Source organism: Hyperoodon ampullatus (assembly GCF_949752795.1).
Source record: "Hyperoodon ampullatus genome assembly, chromosome: 2".
NCBI classification, from domain to species: Eukaryota; Metazoa; Chordata; class Mammalia; order Artiodactyla; family Ziphiidae; genus Hyperoodon; species Hyperoodon ampullatus.
In genome coordinates this window covers 87,576,947-87,600,686 of record NC_136915.1, presented here as the reverse complement: position 1 = coordinate 87,600,686, position 23,740 = coordinate 87,576,947, and the positions used below count along the sequence as shown (strand labels likewise).

The window sequence follows — 23,740 nt, the reverse complement described above, 5'->3', positions numbered from 1 at the left end:
ACCTGTATGGTGTGATTTTCTGTTATACACATACACAAATATCAATCCCAGATGAATTACACATCTAAATATGAAATGCAAAGTAAAAAAGCTTTGTGGGAAAAATATAGGGAAATAAATTTATAACCTTGAGGAAATCAAAGAGTTCTTAAACAGGACACAAATAGCACTAACCATAAATTAAAGCAATAATAAATTGGGCCTCTTTAAAAATAAGAAATTCTCTTTATGAAAAGATACTATTAAAAAGTGAAAAGACAAGACACAGAGCAGGAGATATTTGCAACTTACATATCCAAAAAAGGACTTTTATTCAGAATTCAAATTATTTTAGATATATTTTGCTAATATTCAAGATTTTCATTGTAAAACATATAAATATGTGTTAAAAAGGATCTTTGCCTTAATTTGGCCGATCTAAAAAGATATCAAGGTAAGATAATGGTATATATAACAATGAGTTTTAAATCAATGAATTCTTACACATTGGAAATTATTAATCTAAATTCTGTATTTTTGTAAAATCCAGCATACTTATTTACAATTTAAAATAGAACCCATTAATGTTAAAATTTTATTTAGTTTTACTGTCTGTTAAATTAACTAAAATGCTAAATCCAATTATTTTATTACCTAAATACATGAAATCTAATGTGCCAAAAGATACATATGGATACATTTTTTAGGCTAAAATTTAATCCTATATATTATGTTCTGATAACTTATTAGGGTCATGTGAGATTAAGTTAGTTTTACATATAAAAGCATAATTAAAATTAAACAGAAAAACGCTTAGAAAATTCAGTCCAGTAATGCTAAGAGCATGATGTAATGTCACTTAATTTTAATGATTGGACTTATTTATTTTCAAATATATATACATATATATATATATATATATATATATATATATATGTGAACAATTTGTATAACTTATTTAAAAATCTAATTTTAAAATTTTGATTTCAAAATGTTTGAACATTTATTATTATATTATGCCTGGGCTTTATCTTTCCATATCAGTAAATACTAATATTTTAGAACTGGGTATTAATCATATACAATTTATTGTAATTTCAAACTTTATTGACTTTCTTTTGAATTCCAGTTGGCTTTGATATACTTGAGATTATTTTAGAGAACTAATTTTTAAACCTCAAAACTCTAGAAGTTGTACTACTTTTATATAATACTCATTTCTTCTGTTTACCCAATTTTGAAAAATTGATAAGACTTCTGTGACAGCTGTATCATAAAACGTTTTTATTTTGTTACTGTTGAATTCACACTGTCAATTTTAATGAATCCTACCCAATTAAAATGGTGTGCATATTTTTGAGTCCATAATCAATATAATCAATTATATTTTACATAATTGCATAGATATAATTTTACCTCAGGATGTTGGAGGATTAATGCATTTTTCTAATATGTTGCAGAATTGCGAGAAGCTGGAGAATAATTTTGATGACATCAAGCACACGACTCTTGGTGAACGAGGAGCTCTCCGAGAAGCAGTGAGGTAAGTCTGGGTCACCATAGCAACAGTCACAGATGTGGTAAAGAAAAAGTCATTCTTCATTATTGGGGGAACAAATGAGTTCATTGCCACCATTCAGCTCTGTTCTCTAAGGTATTAATTTGTCAGTGGAGAGACTTCCCTTGAGGCTGTACTTTGGTTTTGAAGCTGCATAAATGTTAAGCCTCAGTGCACAGTAAAAAATGTAAATGTTTAATTTGTTACTTAAAATGCTTAAGGGGTGTCTTGTTTTATATTTATACTAAACTGTGTGATTGAATGGAAATGTTGTTCATCTACATTCTGCCTGTATAAAAAAATAAATAGTACAATGGTGTTTTAACTGAGTAGTATTTTCTCCTAATTAATATTTAACTAAAATATTTTATAGGATTATACCATAGTATTTTTAAACTGATATACGTTTTCATACTATTATAAAGCATACAGATTAAGTTTTTTTCAAATACAGCAGTCTATAATGAACCTGATGGATTTTCTTTTTTTTCCTTTTTAACATGACTATTTCTGAATATTTTTCTGAAATCTCCCTAAACTTAATACCTTTTTAATAACTTTTAGGAAGCAGTCTTTAAATCCATCTGATCAGAATCAATGAAGGCTTTTACTAGACATTGAAAATGTGTGAAGAATAAAACTTAGCATCCTTACAGCTGGAGAAACGACAACAAATGATGTTAATCTTAAAAGTTCTGAGCTTGAACCTTTGAGTGGGATAATTTCCAATATATTTGTACAGAAATAGTATATTTGCCTTGATTTAGCCTGTGAAACTAAAATTGAGTTTTAAAATATATCTCCTATCCATGCTCATTTTTTAAGGGCTTAAATTAAGGCTAAAGAAAAAATTTTAAATAGGAGAAAGGATAAACCTATGAAGCTCCCTAGAAGGGTATTTTGGGCACAATTTTGTTATTGCTGGCACACAGTTACCATATACTTTAGGCTAGAAGCTGCTCTCATTTAGTGACCTCCCTTTTACCACGCAAGCAGCAGGGGAAAGTAATTAAATTTAATAGAAGCTGCCCTCATTTTGAAGCCACTTCTATTTAAAACCACAGGGGGAGGTAATTAAATTTAATGGAAACAGTAGCTTCTACACAAAGATACATGGTACTTCTATATAGATGATTATGATGTCACAAAAAGAGGAATAATATATTACTAGTATTGAGAAATTACCAGCTGGAGCAAGTGAGCCTATTTTATTGTTAATGTCTTTACTAATAAAAAAGAGGGAAAAATAAAGCTGAGTCCACAATAGCGAATTTGTATCTATATACAATGCAAGTGGACATTCTCAGAAAGTTAAAGTTATTGAAAATAGTCGTAAATTTAAAATAAAGAGTAAAATGTATTGTGGAAAAGGCCAATGCAGAAGTTATGACTGAACTGCTGTTTTTCAATATATTCTTTATTCTCTAACGGAAACTACCACAGGTATAGATTGAAAACATCATTTTTGTAAATGTTTATTATAATAACTTTGAATATGTTAAGCGTAACAATATTTATTTAGAACTGTACAGTTATTTTCTGTATTTTTATATCTATTCAGTTTGAAGTAAACCCATAGACCCACAGGAAGACAAAGAGAATGCCAGCTCTGAAGCTTTGAATAAAAGGCCAAAAACATAGAAAGAATTGCAAAGGGGCAATGTGAATGAAAATGGATGTGAGTGAGGGAAATACAATGAACAAGGGAAGGATGTAATTAGTATAGAAAATTCATCATCAAGAAAAAAACAAATTGAATTATGGGAGAACTGCATTGGAAGAGATTATTAAATTCTGCCAAATTTTGTAATACTTGCCATTTTCGAAAATTCTGCTTTTTAAGAAGTAGAGATGAATTAATGAGAAAAACAAGTTTTACCTGATTGGAATAACCTCTCAACCATCCATGCTATGAGATAAAGCAATAGGCTAGATAATTTAAATCAACATTTAATCACTTGGCTCTGTAATGTACTTTGTTTACATTGGCAGCATATTTTACACATACACACACACACACTCATAATCTTTAGATTCACCAAACACAACTAAATAATCTTGTTACCAAAAGCATTCAACAGTTCAGTGTACTGTGGGCCTAGCACTTTTTAAAAAACTTCTGGTTTTTGCCTTTAGAAAATGCAGCAGGAGCTCATTCTTCATATGTGAGACTATGGAAGCATATAAACAAAAAGTTATAATGTTATGTGACTAATAGAATAAAAAGGAGAATGCATCAAGGGGCAAAAATTAATTGTTCTCTCATCTATGATCATTTTTTTTGTCTTACATGAAGAGTGTCAAATCAAAGAAAACCATGGAGAGGATAAGAAATTTGATCTAGGCCTTGAATATGGCCAGTTTTACAGGTAGAGGGAAAGGTATTGAACAAAGGTGCAAGATGTATTTCAAGAACAGCAAAATGGTCTGATGTAGAGCAAATTTTTTTCAAGCTTTTTTGAATGTATGTTTTCCTGCAAAACTCATATAGGCAGAATTATTTGGTCAGTAATATCTCTCCTTATATGCCAAGAATCCTTGGGTATAAATAAAGCAGTACGAGGTTGGCAGGGATGGTGGGAACTATTCAGAATTTCAGAGTGTGAGAGGGGGCAGTAGGAGACAGGTATGAATAATTTGCCAACAATTTCAGTTAGCTCAGGGGCTGGTCTCAGGAGGCTTGTTGGAAATGTGTTTGTTACCATATTCTAGAGGTCAGTTACCTAGAGTCTAGCTTGACATGATAGATACTTTAAATTACTTCAAGGAGTGATTGTGGTTTTTAAGGAAGGGGGTGATAGGATTAAATATATTGATAAAACCGTGAAGATTATTTTACAGCTTTTTTAGAATTTTAATAGGGTAAGAAAATACAATGCGGGGATAGATACAATCATTAATTTATTTAATAAACATTTATTGTGTTTCTGTAATACACCAGGTAATGGGGTTACGGATACGAATAAGGGAATCTCTGCCCTCAAGGGGCTAATGGCCTAGTTGGGGAGACAGATACAAAAATCAAATAAATGCCTGATGTGAAGACTCAGAGCCCCAGTACTTGAGTTGTTTCCCTGGTCCCAAAAATGCCATGGTATTTTTTCTCTTGGTCCATGGGCATGACATAGCTTGGCTATAGAACATCCTTTTTTTCTCACTAACTTAACCTCTGCAGCAGCCCTCAGGTGGCTCCGGGCACCCACAGTGGTACCCTCCTCCTGAGTGTGTCTGTAGTCTGGAGAAGTTGGAGCAAAACTGGACTGAATCTGAAGAGTGACATTTTGTGGCTGCTGTGTTCGGGCCTTATCATCAAGTTGGGTATTACCTACTTATTTATTAAGGTTCTACTACTGCTATGAGCGTAGAACAAAAAAGAGAGGTCTCTGCCCTTGCTCAGTTCTCTGTCATCTCATCCAATCCCTGTTCGTGGGCAGTCTTTGCCATGCAGTCTTGGACCTGTTCTTTCATCAGTTTCCCAGCTCAGGAATCATTTTAGACCCCTCCGGTACTTCTTCCTGATCCCAGATGTGAGGATCTAATCCTGGATGTGAGAACCTGTGGCCGGCTATTTAAAATATGTAAGGGGCTACAGCCTACTCTGGAATGTGCTGGCTAAATGAAACAAGTATTTTATTAGGTTTTAACTCATACCCAGACTGGGAAAAAATAATTCAAAAGTTTGTTATGGGCTTCCCTGGTGGCGCAGTGGTTGAGAGTCCGCCTGCCGATGCAGGGGACACGGGTTCGTGCCCTGGTCCGGGAAGATCCCACATGCCGCGGAGCAGCTGGGCCCATGAGCCATGGCTGCTGAGCCTGCGCGTCCGGAGCCTGTGCTCCGCAACAGGAGAGGCCACAACAGTGAGAGGCCTGCGTACTGCAGAAAAAAGAAAAAAAAAAAAAAGTTTGTTTTGGCAGTAGAGTAGAGGGTACAATGGAGGGAATGAGAGATCTAGAGAAATCAGTGACTCCACTAAGATAAAGGTAGAAGGGTATAGAGGTCAACAGAGGAGAGTGTGTTTGAGAAATTTAGAAATATTTAGAAGGTAGATCTGATGAGACTCTCTGACTTAATAGCCTCAATATATTAAAAACTTGATTTAGTCTCTATTGCTCTGTTTAAAACCTTTTAAAGTTTTCTTATGCTTTCAGAATAAAGTCTAATTTATTTGTGTATCCTACTAGATAATAAATCTCATGAGGGTAAGAGGATTGCTATTTTCCTCTCCTTTGTATTCTTAGCCTTACCATAGTATTAGCGTATTAGGTGCTTAATAATTATTTGTTGAATTATTGATAAAGATAAAAAATAAGAAGAAGGACATTTATCAAGGGCAAGTCAAAAAATTTTTTTGACTTTGTATTCAACTTTTTTTTCCCTTCCAGTTTTATTGAGATATAATTGACATACAGCACTGTGTAAGTTTAAACTCAGATGTTTTTATTTTGAGTATTTGGATATACATTAATTGAGATAGGGAAAGAGAAAAGAAGAGGAGGATTAAGTAAGACGATTTTAATTTTCAGATGAATTTGAGATAGCTATGGTAAACTCATGTGTAAATTTGCAGTAGGCAAAGGAAAATACAACTCTGCAACTCAGGAAAAAGACTGGAGGTTGCAGCCTGGGATTTGTTAAGTATTTTGATATTTGTAGCCATGGGAAAGCATCTGATTTCGAATGATAGTGCATGGAATCAGAAAGGAGAGTCTAACCAGATGCCTAAGAAAATACTTGGTTTAGGAAAATGTGTGTCAGAGAGAAACATATTTTGGGATTTAAAAATTTTAAATAACTTTCTCCAACAGAATTAATTGGGACTCTGATATGGTGTGTCTGAGCACTTGAACTGTGGCTAGTGTAACTGAAGGACTGAATGTTTAATTTTATTTAATTTTTATTAATTTAAATGCAAATTGTTGCATGTGGTTAGTGGCTATGGTTTGGACAGCATCGCCCCAGAGGGATGTTTTTGAGTTGCTAACATGACATTCACCTTTCTCTCACCAATGGAATTATCATCAAAGGAGAGTCTAGGGTAAGGCTAAACCACGTTCACACACATCACACATACACATCATGCACACTCTCTCTCAAAAAATGAAGAGTAAAACTGGAATCAGAACATAGTAATGGATATAAAACCAAAATTAATAAATATGATATGGAGGAGACACGGTGACTATTATTTTCTAAAGACATGACTTGTATGTAGAAATCTCTATGGAATTAACAACAAAAACAATCTAGAAATTAATAAAAGAATTTAGTGATATGGTCAGTTTTAAGATAAAGATGGAAATTTGTGAACTTTTCTGTGTATTACCTATTCTATGAAGATCCTATGAGGTAGTTATATTAGAGTACCCCAGTCATCCAGGACATGTTGAATTGTTCAGCAAATGGTATAAGAGGCAGTTGTTTTGCTGTTTAGAAAAAAGAAATCACCTTATATTTTTACCTCACAGGTATTAAAGGAAGTTTCGTGTATATTAAAGAGATAAATAAATAAATGAGACAGCCACAGTCCAATAAACTATGAAAGTGACTATCTCTGAGGTTTGGATGGGGAAAGAGATAATAATCCAATAAGTAGTTGAGGAAAAAACTAAGCTTTGACTGCATTAAAAAAGCTTCTGGGGCTTCCCTGGTGGCGCAGTGGTTGGGAGTCCACCAGTCAATGCAGGGGGCATGGGTTCGTGCCCCGGTCTGGGAAGATCCCACATGCCATGGAGTGGCTAGGCCCGTGAGCCATGGCCGCTGAGCCTGCGCGTCCGGAGCCCGTGCTCCGCAATGGGAGAGACCGCAACAGTGAGAGGCCTGCGTACTGCAAAAACAAAAAAACAAAAAAAACAACAAAAAAACTTCTCTATATGGCAAAAAAATCACAAAATTTAAAGACAACATCAGTGTTCTGTATTGCCATGAGTGTAAGAGATTCAAAAAAATTTAGGAGCTCAGTGGTTAATTGGCTAAGTATGATTAAGAAACCCTTAAAATATTCAACTCTAATGGCAAGCAAAATATAAATTACATAAAAAGTACTAATTCTTGGTTATTGATGTTACTGCAGTTCAGCGAGGAGGAGATTTTTGAGTGCTGGAGATGGACTGGTAAGAGCCATTGTCCCATTCTCAGAGATCAAGAGGAATTGAAATTACTTCTGCATTTAAGGAAGGGAGTGTACCAATAATTACTAAGAATCTTGAAACAAACATACCCCTTTTCATATAAATTTAACTTCATGAAATATACTATGCACAAGACATAGAAATTATGGACAATCTGAAACTGTTTCTCAAATTATAAAATATAACAGTAAACAAACTGAATAGAACCTAACTGTCTACTATTAAGGAAATAATAAGAAAATGAAGTTTCTAGAATATAAAATAATATATATGGTATATCAATAAATATATATACATAATGGTAAATTGTGGCATATTTAGTTATATCTGGATATTAAAATGATCTTTAACACAGTGTTTTTGAGTGACACGAGTATCATCATGTTCACTGAAAAATACCAGGAAACAAAATTGCACGTAGAACATGATCTCCATTGAATATAAAGAATAAAGAGAAAAAATATAGGAATAAAATACAGCAAAATAGCTATTATATCTGAGTGGTGGGCTTACACATTTCTTGGGCTTATAATTTTCTGTTCTAAATTTTCTATAATGGGAGCATATTATGAATGATTAGAAAAATAATGAGATACATAGGCGCGGACTGGCGTGTTCTTGGGATTAGAGAGCGGGATGTTCGGCTTGCGAGCGGGAACCTCTGAGTCGTGCACGGAGAAAGAACGATTTAAAAATGGGTGATGTCTAGAAGGACAAGAAGATTTTTGTTCAGAAGTGTGCCCAGTGCCATACTGTGGAAAAGGGAGGCAAGCACAAGACCGGGCCAAATCTCCGTGGTCTGTTTGGGCAAAAGACAGGACAGGCTGTCGGATTCTCTTACACAGATGCCAACAAGAACAAAGGCATCAGCTCTGGGGAGAGGAGGCGCTGATGGAGTATTTGGAGAATCCCAAGAAGTACATCCCTGGAACAAAAATGATCTTCGCTGGCGTTAAGAAGGGAGAAAGGGCAGACTTGATAGCTTATCTCAAAAAAGCTACTAATGAGTAATAGTTGGCCACTGCCTTATTTATTATGAGACAAATGTCTCATGACTTTTTATGTGTACCATATTTAAATTGATCTCATACACTAGAATTCAGATCATGAATGGCTGATGTAATATTTCTGTCCTGATTTAAATAAGATTGGCTTGTGGCTAAATAAATATGGCCAGCTTTTTGAATTTTGATAGTAATTCTGGTTCAACAAGTACTATCACTGTTTTCCCTTTCTAAAGAGATGATTAAACTTGAATAAGGAATGTTAAACTTTTTAGGGATATGGTGAATGCCTTCTCAAACCCTATAGGAGATTGGTTTTATATTTAGATTTCTATAACTGGTTATATTAATATATTTAAATATTGAGAAGCTCCCTTCACTATCTCATAGACCAGCAAGAGTCACCTGTGTTTCAAGTTGTGTTCATTCACCCGTTAAGGCAAGGGCTGAAGATACACTGACAATGTCCACTTTCCTTTTTTGGTCTTAACTATGCCAATTTAATTAAAATTCTCCATCTAAAAAAAAAAAAAAGAAAAAAGAAAAATAATGAAGTAAGAAGGAAAAATGGGAAGAATAAAATAAGATACAAAATCTAGGATAAGTGGCAAAAATCAGATTTTAGCCTCCAACTGTGATTTTAGATAAATTAGTCTTTTTTAGTCTTTTTTGTAAGATAGGATTAAAAACTTAATAGGATTGATATGAAGAACAACAATAATGTAGGGAGAATGCTTTGTAATTTATGAAACATTAAGAAAATGAAGATACAAAGTATTACAATGTTTGTATACATTATTTCTATTGAATGGTGTATAGTGCTTATTTCAGATAAATTACATATGTCATACATAATGGAATTGACTGGAAAACTTCGGTGTGGTCTTAGAATGTAGAATGCCAGAGGGAATATTTTTTGTCTAACTTATAGAGTCCATTCTAGTTCCATGGCTGTGTGGAAATACTGTACAGGATTTCTGAAAATGATGACATGAAAAAATTTTAAGGACAGAAAAATATGTATCATCTCCAGGTGAAATCTCTGTCTATAGTATGATAAGAGTGAATTTAGAGGTGAAATTCTCAATTTCTTTTCATTTTTTCCCCTTATCTCTGCCAATTCAACCCTCTTATCATACCAAAGTGATTTGATTACTGTATTATATTTTGCACCTGTTATAGCCCCTGTAATCATTTCTAAACATCAAGGGGAAAAGTGGGACCTTTTTAAAAAACGTGGTGTCTCTGTCACCTTTTTACTTCCCAAGGAAGTAGTGGGCCATGTGTAGTAGAAATAATGAAATTGGAAGGTACTTCAGTTGAATAACTTAAGAAAATGGGGTGTCAAAATCTGAAAGAAAAGTTACATATAGAATATAGTTCATTAAGAAAAAAATGTAAAAAACTATATGAAGCTTTCTGATAATGACTTAATACACAAAAATATAGATTGGTGAGATCTGTGGATATACCTCGATGGTGAGAATATAAATTACATTTTAGAGTACAGACATAGCCAATTAACGGTTAGTATTTTATTTGTAGAGCCATACATATTCAGTGAGAGCTGTTACATTTAGGTGATTATTCTAAAGATAAACTACCAGGACATTATATCTCTGAAATCTATTCCTTTTTGCTCAGCTTTGTCACGTGTTAGGAATTCTGTCACTAGATGGTGATGTTGAGTTGCACAGTTTATATCCTTGGCTTTTTTTCTGGTGCGTGTAATAGTAATTGTAGGTGTACATAAACCCTGCCATGTATCCAGAGTTAAAACTGAAAGTATAACTATGTAAATTAGGAAAATAATTTTAAGAGATACAGTACATTTTAAATATCATTTAAGTTGAAAGGTAAAAATCCTTTAAAGCTATTGCTTTACTTTAGACTTTGAGAGGTAGAAGGAATATAAATAGCAATCTGAACTTTTCATTGAAAGAGTGAGGTCTGAAGAGAGAGTCAAAGACATTAAAAATAAGTATTTTTCAGTTTTTCCCTTCTAGATGTGTTAGTTTACAAAATACAGCTTTAATTTCATTCCTCTGTTAATATCTAGTGGTACTGAGGCTGTTTGCCATCTGATCTAAGGGATGTGTTACTCCTGGTACCTAGATATTGTTTTAGTTGCTTATTGTTTTAGTTATATTAATTTTACATCCCTTGCTAAGCATAATGGTTAAACTACACTGGTATTTCTTTAACTGGTACTTCCACATTAATTGAAGTAAAAGACTGTCTCTATGAGTAATTTGGCCATCTGAATAACACTTGAAGATAAGAATATTATCACTATCCTACTTAACCTTACACTTGTAGATAAATTTGTGTGTGTATGTATATATATATATATATATATATATTACATGCAGAAATGTGTGTTTGTATATATATATATATATATATGTCCATATATATGTATTCTATCTCTATTAATTTCTATCTTTATTTCTATCTCTATATGAATCTCCCTGTCCCAGTCAAGGAAATCTTGCAGTTTGACAGCATTTGAAGTTTGGAGATTCATTTGCTTTTTAGACATATCTGTTAGAATTACAGTTTTATGCACAACTTTCAATGAAATTCTTTTATAATGGTAAAAAAAGAGGAGGGGGAAGAGAAGGAAACCTAAATATTTATGAATAGTGAATTGAATAAGTAGTTTAGAAAACAAATCTAAGGCATGAGAAAATTTGAAGTGGTGTTGAAGAGAAGTATAAAATAAAATGAGAAATTATTAAAATATTTCTAATGAAATCAGGTTGTTTAATGGTATGAAAGGTAACCACAAATTGTTTAAAGTCCTGAATATGTTATATAATGATCAGTGATTACATATTCAATATTAGTAACATATTTTTGTTTTCAAAGTTTACAAAAATAAAGGTAATTATAAATGCCCATGTGTGTGTATGTGTGTGTTTTAACTACATGCAAAGTTTGACCTGTGAAATTGGATGCAGAAGCAATGCGTAAGCTTCCTATTTTAATCATATTTCTTGATCCTGTAATAATTATATTTCTACAAGTTTTTTTTTCGCTAAATGGATCAGCAGGAATCTCTGGAAAACACACCCCACCCTCTGCTCCCAGTAAGCAGGTTACAAGAGTATCCTCTTTTCTTCCATGCAGAGGAGAATATCTTATCTTTATCACTTCTCTTAGAGAGAGGCACACACTCTACTATGCACATAAGCACATGTGTCTATGGTTTGTGTCACCTAACATAGAAAGAGGGCAACCAGGCTGAATATCTTCAAATTTTATAAAATATAAAGACAAAAGCACACCATCACTTTTTCTAGATAATGATGATGGAACTACTTAAATAACATTATTGAAATGCAGCTTAGAAAACGTAGGTTAAGCATTAGGAAAACGATTAATTATGTAAAAATATATGTAATTAATTGCATTTGAGTATATATTCCGTGTAAGTAAGTTAATGTAATTTGTGTACTATGAATACATATGTATACACACAGTTTACACATATGTGTGCAAATATGCACCCATGTATGCACACACACATACATTTGGTATTATCTGTTTACTGCATAACTTAAGAATGTTACTTTCATTCACTTCAGGGATGAGTGAAAGCAAGATTTGTCATTCAGTTTCAAATGGGCCAAAGATAATTTAATTTTTTCACCATTCATTGGAAGTAGAAGAAAAGTTCTATATTTATTTTCACTAATGTTTAATAAAACCAAATATATACCTAATACTTGTGGATTATTTATGGATTTGGTAGCAATTGGTATATATGAATTAAGAGCTATGTTAATTTACTGTTTTTCTCTACTTTGAACTTTTTAAAAAAAAATAATTAATTTATTTTTGGCTGTGTTGGGTCTTCGTTTCTGTGCGAGGGCTTTCTCCAGTTGCAGAGAGCGGGGGCCTCTCCTGTTGCGGAGCACAGGCCCCAGACTCACAGGGTCAGTAGTTGTGGCACACGGGCTTAGTTGCTTCGCGGCATGTGGGATCTTCTCAGACCAGGGCTTGAACCCGTGTCCCCTGCATTGGCAGGCAGACTCCCAACCACTGCACCACCAGGGAAGCCCTCTACTTTGAACTTTAATTAGTACTTGAATGTTAGAAATGATTGCATACTTATTAATTATAAATTTTGGGAAACAACAGCACAAGTAAATCAGGCATGACTTGATGCAGTTATATACTTATAAAACGCATTATCATATTCATTAATCTGAGCATTGGTTCTTTCAACCTGGTGCCCACTGTGTAACTAGACAATATTTTCTTAAAAGAAATATTTACAGAAAAAAATCAAATTATTATTGTAACTGCTATTTTATGACCACTTGATACATTTAGAATGATAAAACTAAAACAGAAAATATGTATTATTATATTAGAAGTTACTGTTTAAAACAACAACATTAGCAGCAACATAAATAGATAGTATTTAACTAAGGTAAAAAATAATTGCATTTTTCCCTTAGTAGCAAAAGATTGTGTGTTAAAGACTACAGAGAAAGGATACAGCCTTTGTTTTGCTACCAAAGAAAAGTACAGAGAGCTGTCTTACTCTAGAATGCTTATCATTTTAGATACAGACTTTGAATGAGCAGCTAATAGCTAAAATTATTTAGGAGATAAAAATTGGTACTGTGAGGATTAGCTTTAATTTTAAGTATCCATAATTGAAGTGCCACATTATGATTGTAATGTTATGATAATCTTGTTAACAAGCTGTTGTGTATATACTATCATATTTTAATGTAGTTACAAAGCTTAAGTAAACCATAAAGTAAATTGCTTTTTGAAACAGGCTTTTACAAGTGGAAAATTAGTGGTTTACATGTTTTGAATATGTATTTTGTAATTATATTTGGCATTTTCTACAACTTAAGAAGAATAATAGAATGGGTTTATAGATAATTCATTATTGTTTATAAGTGCATTGGTATATTTTGTTATTGCTCATTCTAATTAATTTAGGTTCATTCCACATATAACACAATAGCTGATTCTATTTTTTTTCTGTAATAGTCTTCTCTTCTAGAAGATATACATTGCAGTTTAGTTTTTCTATTTACCATTTCTCATATATCAGCACACTACATTTAAAAGAAAATTTCTACCCTTTCTTATCTATTATTTCTACAGGTTATTGTGATGTATAATGAATTCTATCCATCGAGAGTGTTTGTGTTTACTCTATTTTTTGGGAAGAAAAAATGTGTCCCATTCTGACAACTGGTGAAGATAGCTAACTGGTTAGATTTACTTTTTCTGAATTTGTTGCTTCAATAAACAGAACATGGTAATTTGATAGTCTAAAGCAGAAGTAAGCAAACAGTTTATGTAGAAGTCTGGATAGTATCTTCAGCTTTCTGGGTCATATGGTCTCTAATTGGAACTATTCAGTTGTGCTGGTATAGTGCAAATGCACCCACATAGACAATATATCATCCAACGGGTGTGGCTGCATTGTTGTGGCTGTGTTCTAATGAAATTTTATTTATGGAAATTGGCAGCCAGCTGGATTTGTCCCATGGGTCATAGTTCACTGACCCCTCGTTAAGAGCAAATTTGACATAAACCAATTAAAATAAATTTCAAAGAATTGTTTGGTACATATATTATGAATTTGTGATTTTCTCTGATTAATAGTAAAAATACTATGAAGCTCTTCCAATGTTATTAATAAGTGTGACTTAGAACATTTACTGAGGTGTCATATCTCCTAGTTTCTGGGCTGTTTCTTGAAATTGAATAAGTTACATTTCCTAGATTACTCATGCAAGTGAACAGGCATGATTAAGAATTAAATCATCAGTTGCAATTTTAAAATCACAAATATGCAGCCAACTTGAGGTATCCATGTCAATGCCACTGAATCAGTTAGCATTTATCTGTTATGCTTGTGGTTGAAGAACCATGTACATTATGAAACAGTATAATGTTACTCTCCGGTTTGACACTAGTTAACCACAATGAGGTACCTATGAAAATTCAATGTTGTGATATTATAGTTTATCAATTATTTTTATAAATGGATGAAGAATCATGGCATCTACTAAAGTACATACATGATAGCTGATATTTATTGGAAAATATTCATTGTGATGTGTTTTTTGTCTATTTAACTCCTTTATAAAGTTTTGTACCCGTGGGACTCTCTGAGGAATTGCCTCTATTTTAAAATTTAATCAATCAATATTTACTTAATAAATCAGTGAATCATGAATAATCTTTTTCTTAGTGCACAAAGAAGTTTTTTCTAGGATTCAATGAAAGACCATATGGTATACTCTGTACTCTTTAAAAAAAAATGCTCCTGATGTTTAAATTTCAACCTTCCTAATATCTTCCAAGAAACCTCCTAAGAAATTTAGTTAATTTAGTACATGTCCTAACTTTTAGCCCTATAGTTCTCACCCATTTTAAGGGCCATTACTTTGGCTGGCAAATAGAATAAATAATAGTAGTAATTTTATTTAGAAGTCTTCCATAACATCAACTTCCATCAAGTTTTAGTGGAAATGGGTGTCTGTCATTGGACATCATAGGTGATACTTTTAGTCGATATCTCTGCTGTGTTTACAAACCAGTTATCCTGCCAGTATCTCCCTCTATCTTTGAGGAGAGTTTAGAGCAATCTTTTTTTTTTTTTTTTTTTAAGATGGGTAAGAAAAATGATTACCATAAGGTTAAATTACTTACTGGTATTATATTTGTCATTGTCATATTTTTCCTCCATATTTCATTTCTTCCTTCATCCACTTAGATGTTGCTTATAATTTCATATTCTGTAAGGGAATATTGCTTGAGACATTTCTCACCCAGGGCTAAGAACTGTGTTGAAATTTAAACAGTTGGATGAAAAAGCTGTTTGAGGAATCAGATTTTTTCTTTTTAATAGTGAAACAAGGATAAGAAATTTTTTCATTGTAAAGAAATAAATTACTAGTTTTGACATATAATTATAATTAAATGATTGCATATGAGTAAAATATATTAAATAATTAAAAATCATTGGGTAGCAAGTTTGAGCCAGTTAGAAGCATTAATTGAAGCCTGAGAATCATTGCTTAGGTTCAGTCATTCCATTAAAATGAAAGTCTATTTTTATTTGGTAGTAATACAGGACTTGTCTTGCAATTCATATTTCTTCAGGATTATTCTGCTCACTTGAAATTTTTAGAGAATTGATTGTTCTTTCAGCACTTCCACCAAAATATTTACCTGCTTTTAAGGGTAATGATAAATATTTTTGTTCCATATATTTCTATAGATGATATAGTTATTCCAGAAAGATATCTTGACTATATCAATACTAATACATACTATTTGCAATCTATAAATATATGAGCAAGCTTAAGATTATCTAAACATGCTATATTATTGTATGTCTCTTATTATTTATTATTTTTATCTGCTTATATGTAACAATAAATACATTTTATATATGATGTTGCATAGAAGTAGTATATTTACACAAATTTCCAAACAGTCTATTTAGGATATGAATACATTCCTTAACTTAAGTTTTATATTTTATTTCCTCATAAGTATGTAACATGGTAGATTATTTGGACTTGACTCAATCCAGGCTCATCTGTTAATGTTACAGTATTCAGGTTTTAAAACGCACTTTGGAAAGAAACCCTCGGTGTTTGAAAATATATAACTATTAAATACACACACACACACACAACATATATATCACACACACACACAGAGTCACACTTACATGTTCCTTGTAGCATAATTCAATTGAATATCTTTGAATGTCTTATCACATTCCAGGTTTATCTTGTGCTTAGAAGTGATTGTAGTTATCATATATGTTTCCTAAAAACAAAAGTAGGCAAGGCTTTTTCTATTCTTGATTATTCAAATCAGTGCAATTATGGGGCCTGCCAAATACCAAGTGTGGGCTGGGTGCCAGAGTCGAGGGGTGAACTGCCCTCAACCTCTGCATTCAGAGCATAGTGCCTTGGGGTAGGACTCCCGGTAAAAGGGATGGCTAGTATAAAGTGTTTAAATAGAATCCAGTGATGTGCAGAACATTTTGTAAGTCATTAACATGTATTTATTAATTTTAAAATCATAAGAGAAGATTAAAACAAAACCAGTGGTGAGGAGCAATAGAAACCCTAGAATAAAATAAAACCCTAGAAACAGTCACAGTTAGGAGGTTATTGATAAGAAAACAAGTTACCATCAGCAAGGGATGATTTCCTTGTATTGGTTTTTTAAATTTCAGTTTATATACTCAGTTTTTGATCTTGACTGCTATTCTTGAAATATAGATGTATCAGGTGTTTATTTGTGGTTTTAATTAATTTCTTTAAATTAGTAACCTCAGGCTGTTTATATTGGATTGGAAATTAAATGGTATTAGGATTTATTAGGACTATCTGTAGCAAGAATTACAGTGAGCCTTAACATAAAATTTGAATTTCAATTTATAATTTGAGATTATAATTTAGGATAAGTTATATATATATATTTGTAACATGGTTATGTTTTCTAATAGAATTTAAAAATTTTGTGTGTATATTGGAGTGTAATTAAATGTACTAATTGATAGTACAATTTATTGAATTTTAAGAATGAAGTTAGGGTAAAGAAGTCGTGGTACATATATACGATGGAATATTACTCAGTCATAGAAAACAATGAAATAATGCCACTGCAGTGACATGGATGGACCTAGAGATTGTCATACTGAGTGAAGTAAGTCAGACAAAGACAAATATCATTTGATATTGTTTATCTGTGGAATCTAAAAAAAGTGGTACAAACGAACCTATTTACAAAACAGAAATAGAGCCACAGATGTAGAAAACAAACTTATGGTTACCAAAGGGGAAAGCGGGGGGAGGGACAAATTGGGAGATTGGGATTGACATATACACACTGCTATGTATATAAAATAGATAACTAATAAGGACCTACTGTATAGCACAGGGAACTCTACTCTTGTACTCTGTAATGACCTATATGGGAATAGAATCTAAAAAAGAGTAGATATATGTATGTGTGTAACTGTTTCAATTTGCTGTACAACAGAAACTAACACAACATTTTAAATCAAATATACTCCAGTAAAAATTAATTTTAAGAAAAGGATAATTTTAACATACTCCACTCAATAACTTTTCTTTTGGTGTTTTTCTGAAATAAAAATTCAACACTGATCAAAAAAAAAAAAAGAGTGAAGTTATACTTTACATACAAGAGTCTCAAATCTCATCTGTGGCATTTTAGCAGATTTGAATAAGAAAGAGGGCTTTGTTATTACACTAATTTTTTTATTGTTTTGAGAAATGTATGTATTTGTGAACTCTAGTAGCATTTATATCTAAAAGGGTGATTCTAGTATAATAGATACAAGGCCACTGAAAACACAATGACATTGAAAGTTTGTGGAGATAGCTACTCTTAGACATGGTTCAAATATTCATTAAATTCTTTTTTTTTTTTTTTTTTTTTTTGTGGTACGCGGGCCTCTTCACTGTTGTGGCCTCTCCCGTTGCAGAGCACAGGCTCTGGACGCACAGGCCCAGCGGCCATGGCTCACGGGCCTAGCCACTCTGCGGCATGTGGGATCCTCCCAGACCAGGGCACGAACCCGAGTCCCCTGCATCGGCAGGCGGACTCTGAACCACTGCGCCACCAGGGAAGCCCTGCGCCACCAGGGAAGCCCCATTAAATTCTTAAGTGTGCAAAGCACAATCGGGCACGAGAGTTACAATCTTGAGCAAATTTTCATGAGCTTTATCATCATAGTGTAATGAGAGAAGAGGTAGGCATTTATCAAATAACCACATAAATGTATATTTAATTGTAACTAAGATAATTCTCCAAAGGAGAATTGTATTGGTAAGAGTGTAGATTATAGGATGATTTGACAAGGAAGATTCCCCAAGGGAGTTAATTGAGCTGAGCTCTGAAGAAGGGCTAGGAGACTATAGGCTAAGAGAAAAGGTGAAGACATAAATGGGAAACCACTGTGGTGCACAGTTCTTTGGGAATATGGTACATGAAAGGAACCTCAGCCAACCTAGACCTCTCCATTACCACTAATTCACCTTGTAGTTTACCAGAAGTCAGGCTAGCCAAACAAGTGGGTCATTCTTGACACTTTTTATTCTTCATTTTTCTCATACTCTGCACTCTATTAGAATTCCTCAGAAAATATATTCAGAATGTTCAAACTCAGTAGTTCTGAACCTTGAATGCACATTGGAATCACCATGGGGACAAGGGAGGTTTAAAAACTTCCAATTTTTAAGCCAAACTCCAGACCAATTAAGTGAGAAGTGTGTGTGTGTGTGTGTGTGTGTGTGTGTGTGTGTGTGTTGGGGAGACTTTAGTTAGCATCAGTATTTTTAAAGCATCTCAGGTAATTCCAGAATGCAGCCAAGGTTGAGGACTATACTTCCAAATGGGCTCCATAAAGTCTGTTCTCCACACAGCAGCTAGAATGACCTTATTAATTTGTCAGATCATATTTCTCCTCTGATCAAAACCCCTCACTGGCTTCCTACCTCACCTAAAGAAAAAGGGAAAATTCCTACAATACCCCTTGTATTTCAGATTCTCTTGACTGATTCTCTGACCTTATATTTTGTGACTCAATTTCCCTCTTACTTACTTCCAGCCAATTTCTCTCTTACTTACTTCCAGCCACTTACTTACAGTGGCCTAACTATTTAGAAATTAAACAACAAATTTAAGAATAACCATGGTTCAGAGGAGAAATCACAGGGGAAATTTTAAAAAACATTTTGAATAATAATGAAAATAAAACTTCAAAATATGTCAGATGCAATTAAAGCATAATTTAGGGGAAAGTTTACAGACACTTTGGAAGACAGTTTCACAGTTTATTACAAAACTAAAGTACCCTTACCATTTTTACTATATTTGGAAAAAAGATTAATTGACCACAGGTGAGTGGGTTTATTTCTGGGCTTTCTATCCTGTTTCATTGATCTGTGTATTTTTTTTCCCCAGTACCATGCTGTTTTTATGACTGTAGCTTTGTAGCATAGTCTGAGATCAGGGAGCCTGATTCCTCCAGCTCCATGTTTTCCTATCAAGATGGCTTTGGTATTTGGGGTTCTTTTGTGTTTCTATACAAAAGTAAAAATCTTTTGTTCTAGTTTTGTGAAAAATGCCAGTGGTAGTTTGATGGGGATTGCATGGAATCTGTAGATTGCCTTGGATAGTATGATCATTTTTAAAATATTGATTCTTCCGTAGTATATCTTTCCATCTGTTTGTGTCTTCTTTTTTTTTTTTTTTTTTTTTTTTGCGGTATGTGGGCCTCTCACTGTTGTGGCCTCTCCCGTTGCGGAGCACAGGCTCCGGACACGCAGGCTCAGCGGCCATGGCTCACGGGCCCAGCCGCTCCGTGGCATGTGGGATCTTCCCAGACCAGGGCATGAACCCGTGTCCCCTGCATCGGCAGGTGGACTCTCAACCACTGCACCACCAGGGAAGCCCTGTCTGTGTCTTCTTTGATTGCTTTCATCAGTGTCATAGTTTTCAGAGTGCAGGTCTTTTGCCTTCTCAGGTAGGTTTATTCATAGGTATTTTATTCTTTTTGATGTGATGGTAAATGGGATTGTTTCCTTAATTTATCCTTCTGATCTTTCATTGTTAGTGTATAGTAATGCAACAGGTTTCTGTGTATTAATTTTTTATCCTGCAACTTTACTGAATCCATCGATGAGCTCTAGTAAGTTTTCTGGTAGTGTCTTTAGGATTTTCTGTATATAGTATCATGTCATCCACAAAAAGTGACAGTTTTCCTTGTTTTCCAGTTTGGATCCCTTTTATCTCTTTTTCTTCTCTGATTGCTGTGGCTAGGATTTCCAAAATTATGTTGAATAAAAGTGGTAAGATATTGATTAATGTTCAATCAATTAATTAATCAATTAATGGTCAATCTATGACAAAAAAGGCGAGAATATACAATGGAGAAAAGTCTCTTTAATAAGTGGTGCTGGGAAAACTGGACAGCTACATGTAAAAGAATGAAATTAGAACATTCTGTAGCACCATACACAAATATAAATTCAAAATGGATTAAAGACCTAAGTGTAAGACTGGATGCAATAAAACTCCTAGAGGAAAACATTGGCAAGGCACTCTTTGACATAAATTGCAGCAGTATATTTTTGGATCTGTCTCCTAGAGTAATGGAAATAAAAACAAAGTAAACAAATGGGGCTTAATTAAACTTGAAAGCTTTTGCACAGCAAAGGAAGCCATGAACGAAACAAAAAGACAACCTACAGAATGGGAGAAGATATTTGCAAATGATGTGACTGACAAGGGATTAATTTCCAAAATATACAAACAGCACATACAGCTAAATATCAAAAAAACAAAAAACCCAATTCAAAAATAAGCAGAAGACCTAAATAGACATCCCTCCAAGGAAGACAGACAGTTGGCCAAAAGGCACATGAAAAGATGCTCAACGTCACTAATTATTAGAGAAATGCAAATCAAAACTACAATGAAGTATTACCTCACACTGGTCAGAATGGCCATCATCAAAAAGTCTACAAATACTAAATGCTGGAGAAGGTGTGGAGAAAAAGGAAACTTCCTACACTGTTGGTGGGAATGTAAAATGTTACAGCCACTATGGAGAACAGTATACTGGTTCCTTAAAAAACTAAAAATAGAGCTACTGTATTCCCACTCCTGGGCATATACCCAGAGAAAACCATAATTCAAAGAAATACAGGCACCCCAATGTTCATAGCAACACTGTTTACAATAGCCAAGACACAGAAGCAACCTAAATATCCATTGACAGATGAATGGATAAAGAAGATGTGGTATATTTATATAATTGAATATTACTCAGCCATAAAAGAATGTAATAATGCCATTTGCAGCAACATGGATAAACCTAGAGATTATCATCCTAAGTGAAGTAAGCCAGATCAGGAAAGACAAATATCATATGATATCACTTATATTTGGAATCTAAAAGGAAAAAAAAGATGCAAATGAACTTACTTCCAAAACAGAAAGAGACTCACAGACATAGAAAACAAACTTATGGTTACCAAAGGGGAAAGGGAGGTGGTGGGAGGGATAAATTAGGAGTCTGGAATTAGCATATACACAGTCCTATGTATAAAATAGTTAACCAACAAGGACCTACTGTATAGCACAGGGAACTATCAATATAGTCAATATTTTGTAATAACCTATAAGGGAAAAGAATCTAAAAATGATATCTTTATATATATATTACTGAATTATTCTGCTGTACACCAGAAACTTACATGATATAGTAACAACTATACTTCAATAAAATTTTTTTTAAATAAATAAAAAGAAAAAAGATTATGGATGCATACATCATTATTTTAAATTTTTATTTAAATTTATTATTTAAATTTTTTAAATATTTAAAGAAAAAAAGACCCAAATAAAAAGATGATCTACCTGATAAGATTCAGAACAAAGCAAGAATGTCCACTCTTAACACTCCTTTTTAATACCATATTGGAAGTCCTAACTAATGCATAAAACAAGAAAAGGAAATAAAAGGTATACAGATTGAGAAGGGAGAAATAAAACTGTATTTGTTTACAGATGACATGATTGTCTATGTGGAAAATCTGAAAAATATTGACAAAAATCCCTCCCGGAATATTGACAAAAAAACCTCCTGATATAATAAGCATTATATCAGGGTTGCAAGATACATGGTTAATATACAAAAATCAATTGTTTTTCTCATACCAACAATGAGCAATTGGAATGTGAAATTCAAAACACATTATGATTTACATTAGCAACCCCCAAAATGAAATACTTAGGTATAAATCTAACAAAATATATGTAAGATCTATATGAAGAAAACTATGAAACTCCAATGGACAAAATCAAAGAAAAACTAAATAAATGGAGAGATTCCATGTTCCTCGATAGGAAGACTCAGTTTTCTTAAGATATCACTTCTTCCCAAGTTGATCTTTAGCTTCAGTACAATCCCAGTCAGAATCCTAGCAAGTTATTTTGTGGATATTGACAAACTGATTCTAAAGTATATGCAGAGAGGTAAAAGATCCAGAATAGCCAGTACAACATTGAAGGAGAAGAACAAAGTCAAAGAATTTACACTACCCAATTTTAAGACATTCTAGCTACAATATTGTGGTGTAGTATTGACTATAGAACAGACAGATAAATGGAACAGAATAGATAGCCCAGAAACAGACCCACACAAATATATTCAACTGATCTTTGACAAAGGATCAAAGGCAATATGATGGATACTGGATAGTCTTTTCAATAAATGGGGCTGGAACAACTGGACATCCACGTGCATAAAAATGAATATAAACACAGACCTTACAGCCGTCACAAAAATTAACTCAAAGTGGATCATAGACTTAAATGTAGAATGCAAAACTAGAAAATTCCCAGAACATAGGAGAAAACATAGATGATCTTGAGTCACTGATAACTTTTAAATACAATACCAAGGCATGATCTGTGAAAGAAAGGCTGATAATCTGGACCTCATTAAAATTAAAAATTTCTCTGCAAAGACACTGCCAACAGAATAAGAAGACAAGTCACATACTGGGAAAATATTTTCAAAAGACACATTTGATAAAGGCCTTTTACTCAAAATATACAATGGGGGACTTCCCTGGTGGCTCAGTGGTTGAGAGTCCGCCTGCCGATGCAGGGGACACAGGTTCGTGCCCCAGTCCAGGAAGATCCCACATGCCGCGGAGCGACTGGTCCCGTGAGCCATGGCCGCTGAGCCTGTGCGTCCGGAGCCTGTGCTCCGCAACGGGAGAGGCCACAACAGTGAGAGGCCAGCGTACTGCAAATAATAATAATAATAAAAAATATATATATGTATATATATATACATATATATATGTGTGTACAGTGAACTCTTAAAACTCAATGATAATAAAACAAGCAACCTGATTAAAAAATGGGCAAAAGATCTGAACATTTTAGTGACCCTAAAGTACACTGTGGACTTTGGGTGATCAAGATGTGTCAATGTTGATTTATCAATTGTAAAAGA

The 23,740-nt window shown here is 33.5% G+C and overlaps 1 protein-coding gene and 1 pseudogene across 2 annotated transcripts in view; both read left to right on the top strand.

Annotated features, from left to right (window-relative positions):
- The window catches only part of DPYD (dihydropyrimidine dehydrogenase), a gene marked incomplete at both ends in the record, with an annotated part of 823,320 nt that overhangs the window by 109,211 nt on the left and 690,369 nt on the right, over window positions 1–23,740 (top strand). The window contains one exon of the mRNA XM_079721437.1: window positions 1,440–1,522. Coding sequence (XP_079577563.1) covers window positions 1,440–1,522 — 83 coding nt within the window. The remainder of the gene's footprint in view (window positions 1–1,439; window positions 1,523–23,740) is intronic.
- On the top strand, window positions 8,343–8,740 carry LOC307048659 (cytochrome c-like; annotated as a pseudogene). Its single transcript has one exon. The product of its transcript is annotated as a cytochrome c-like (transcript).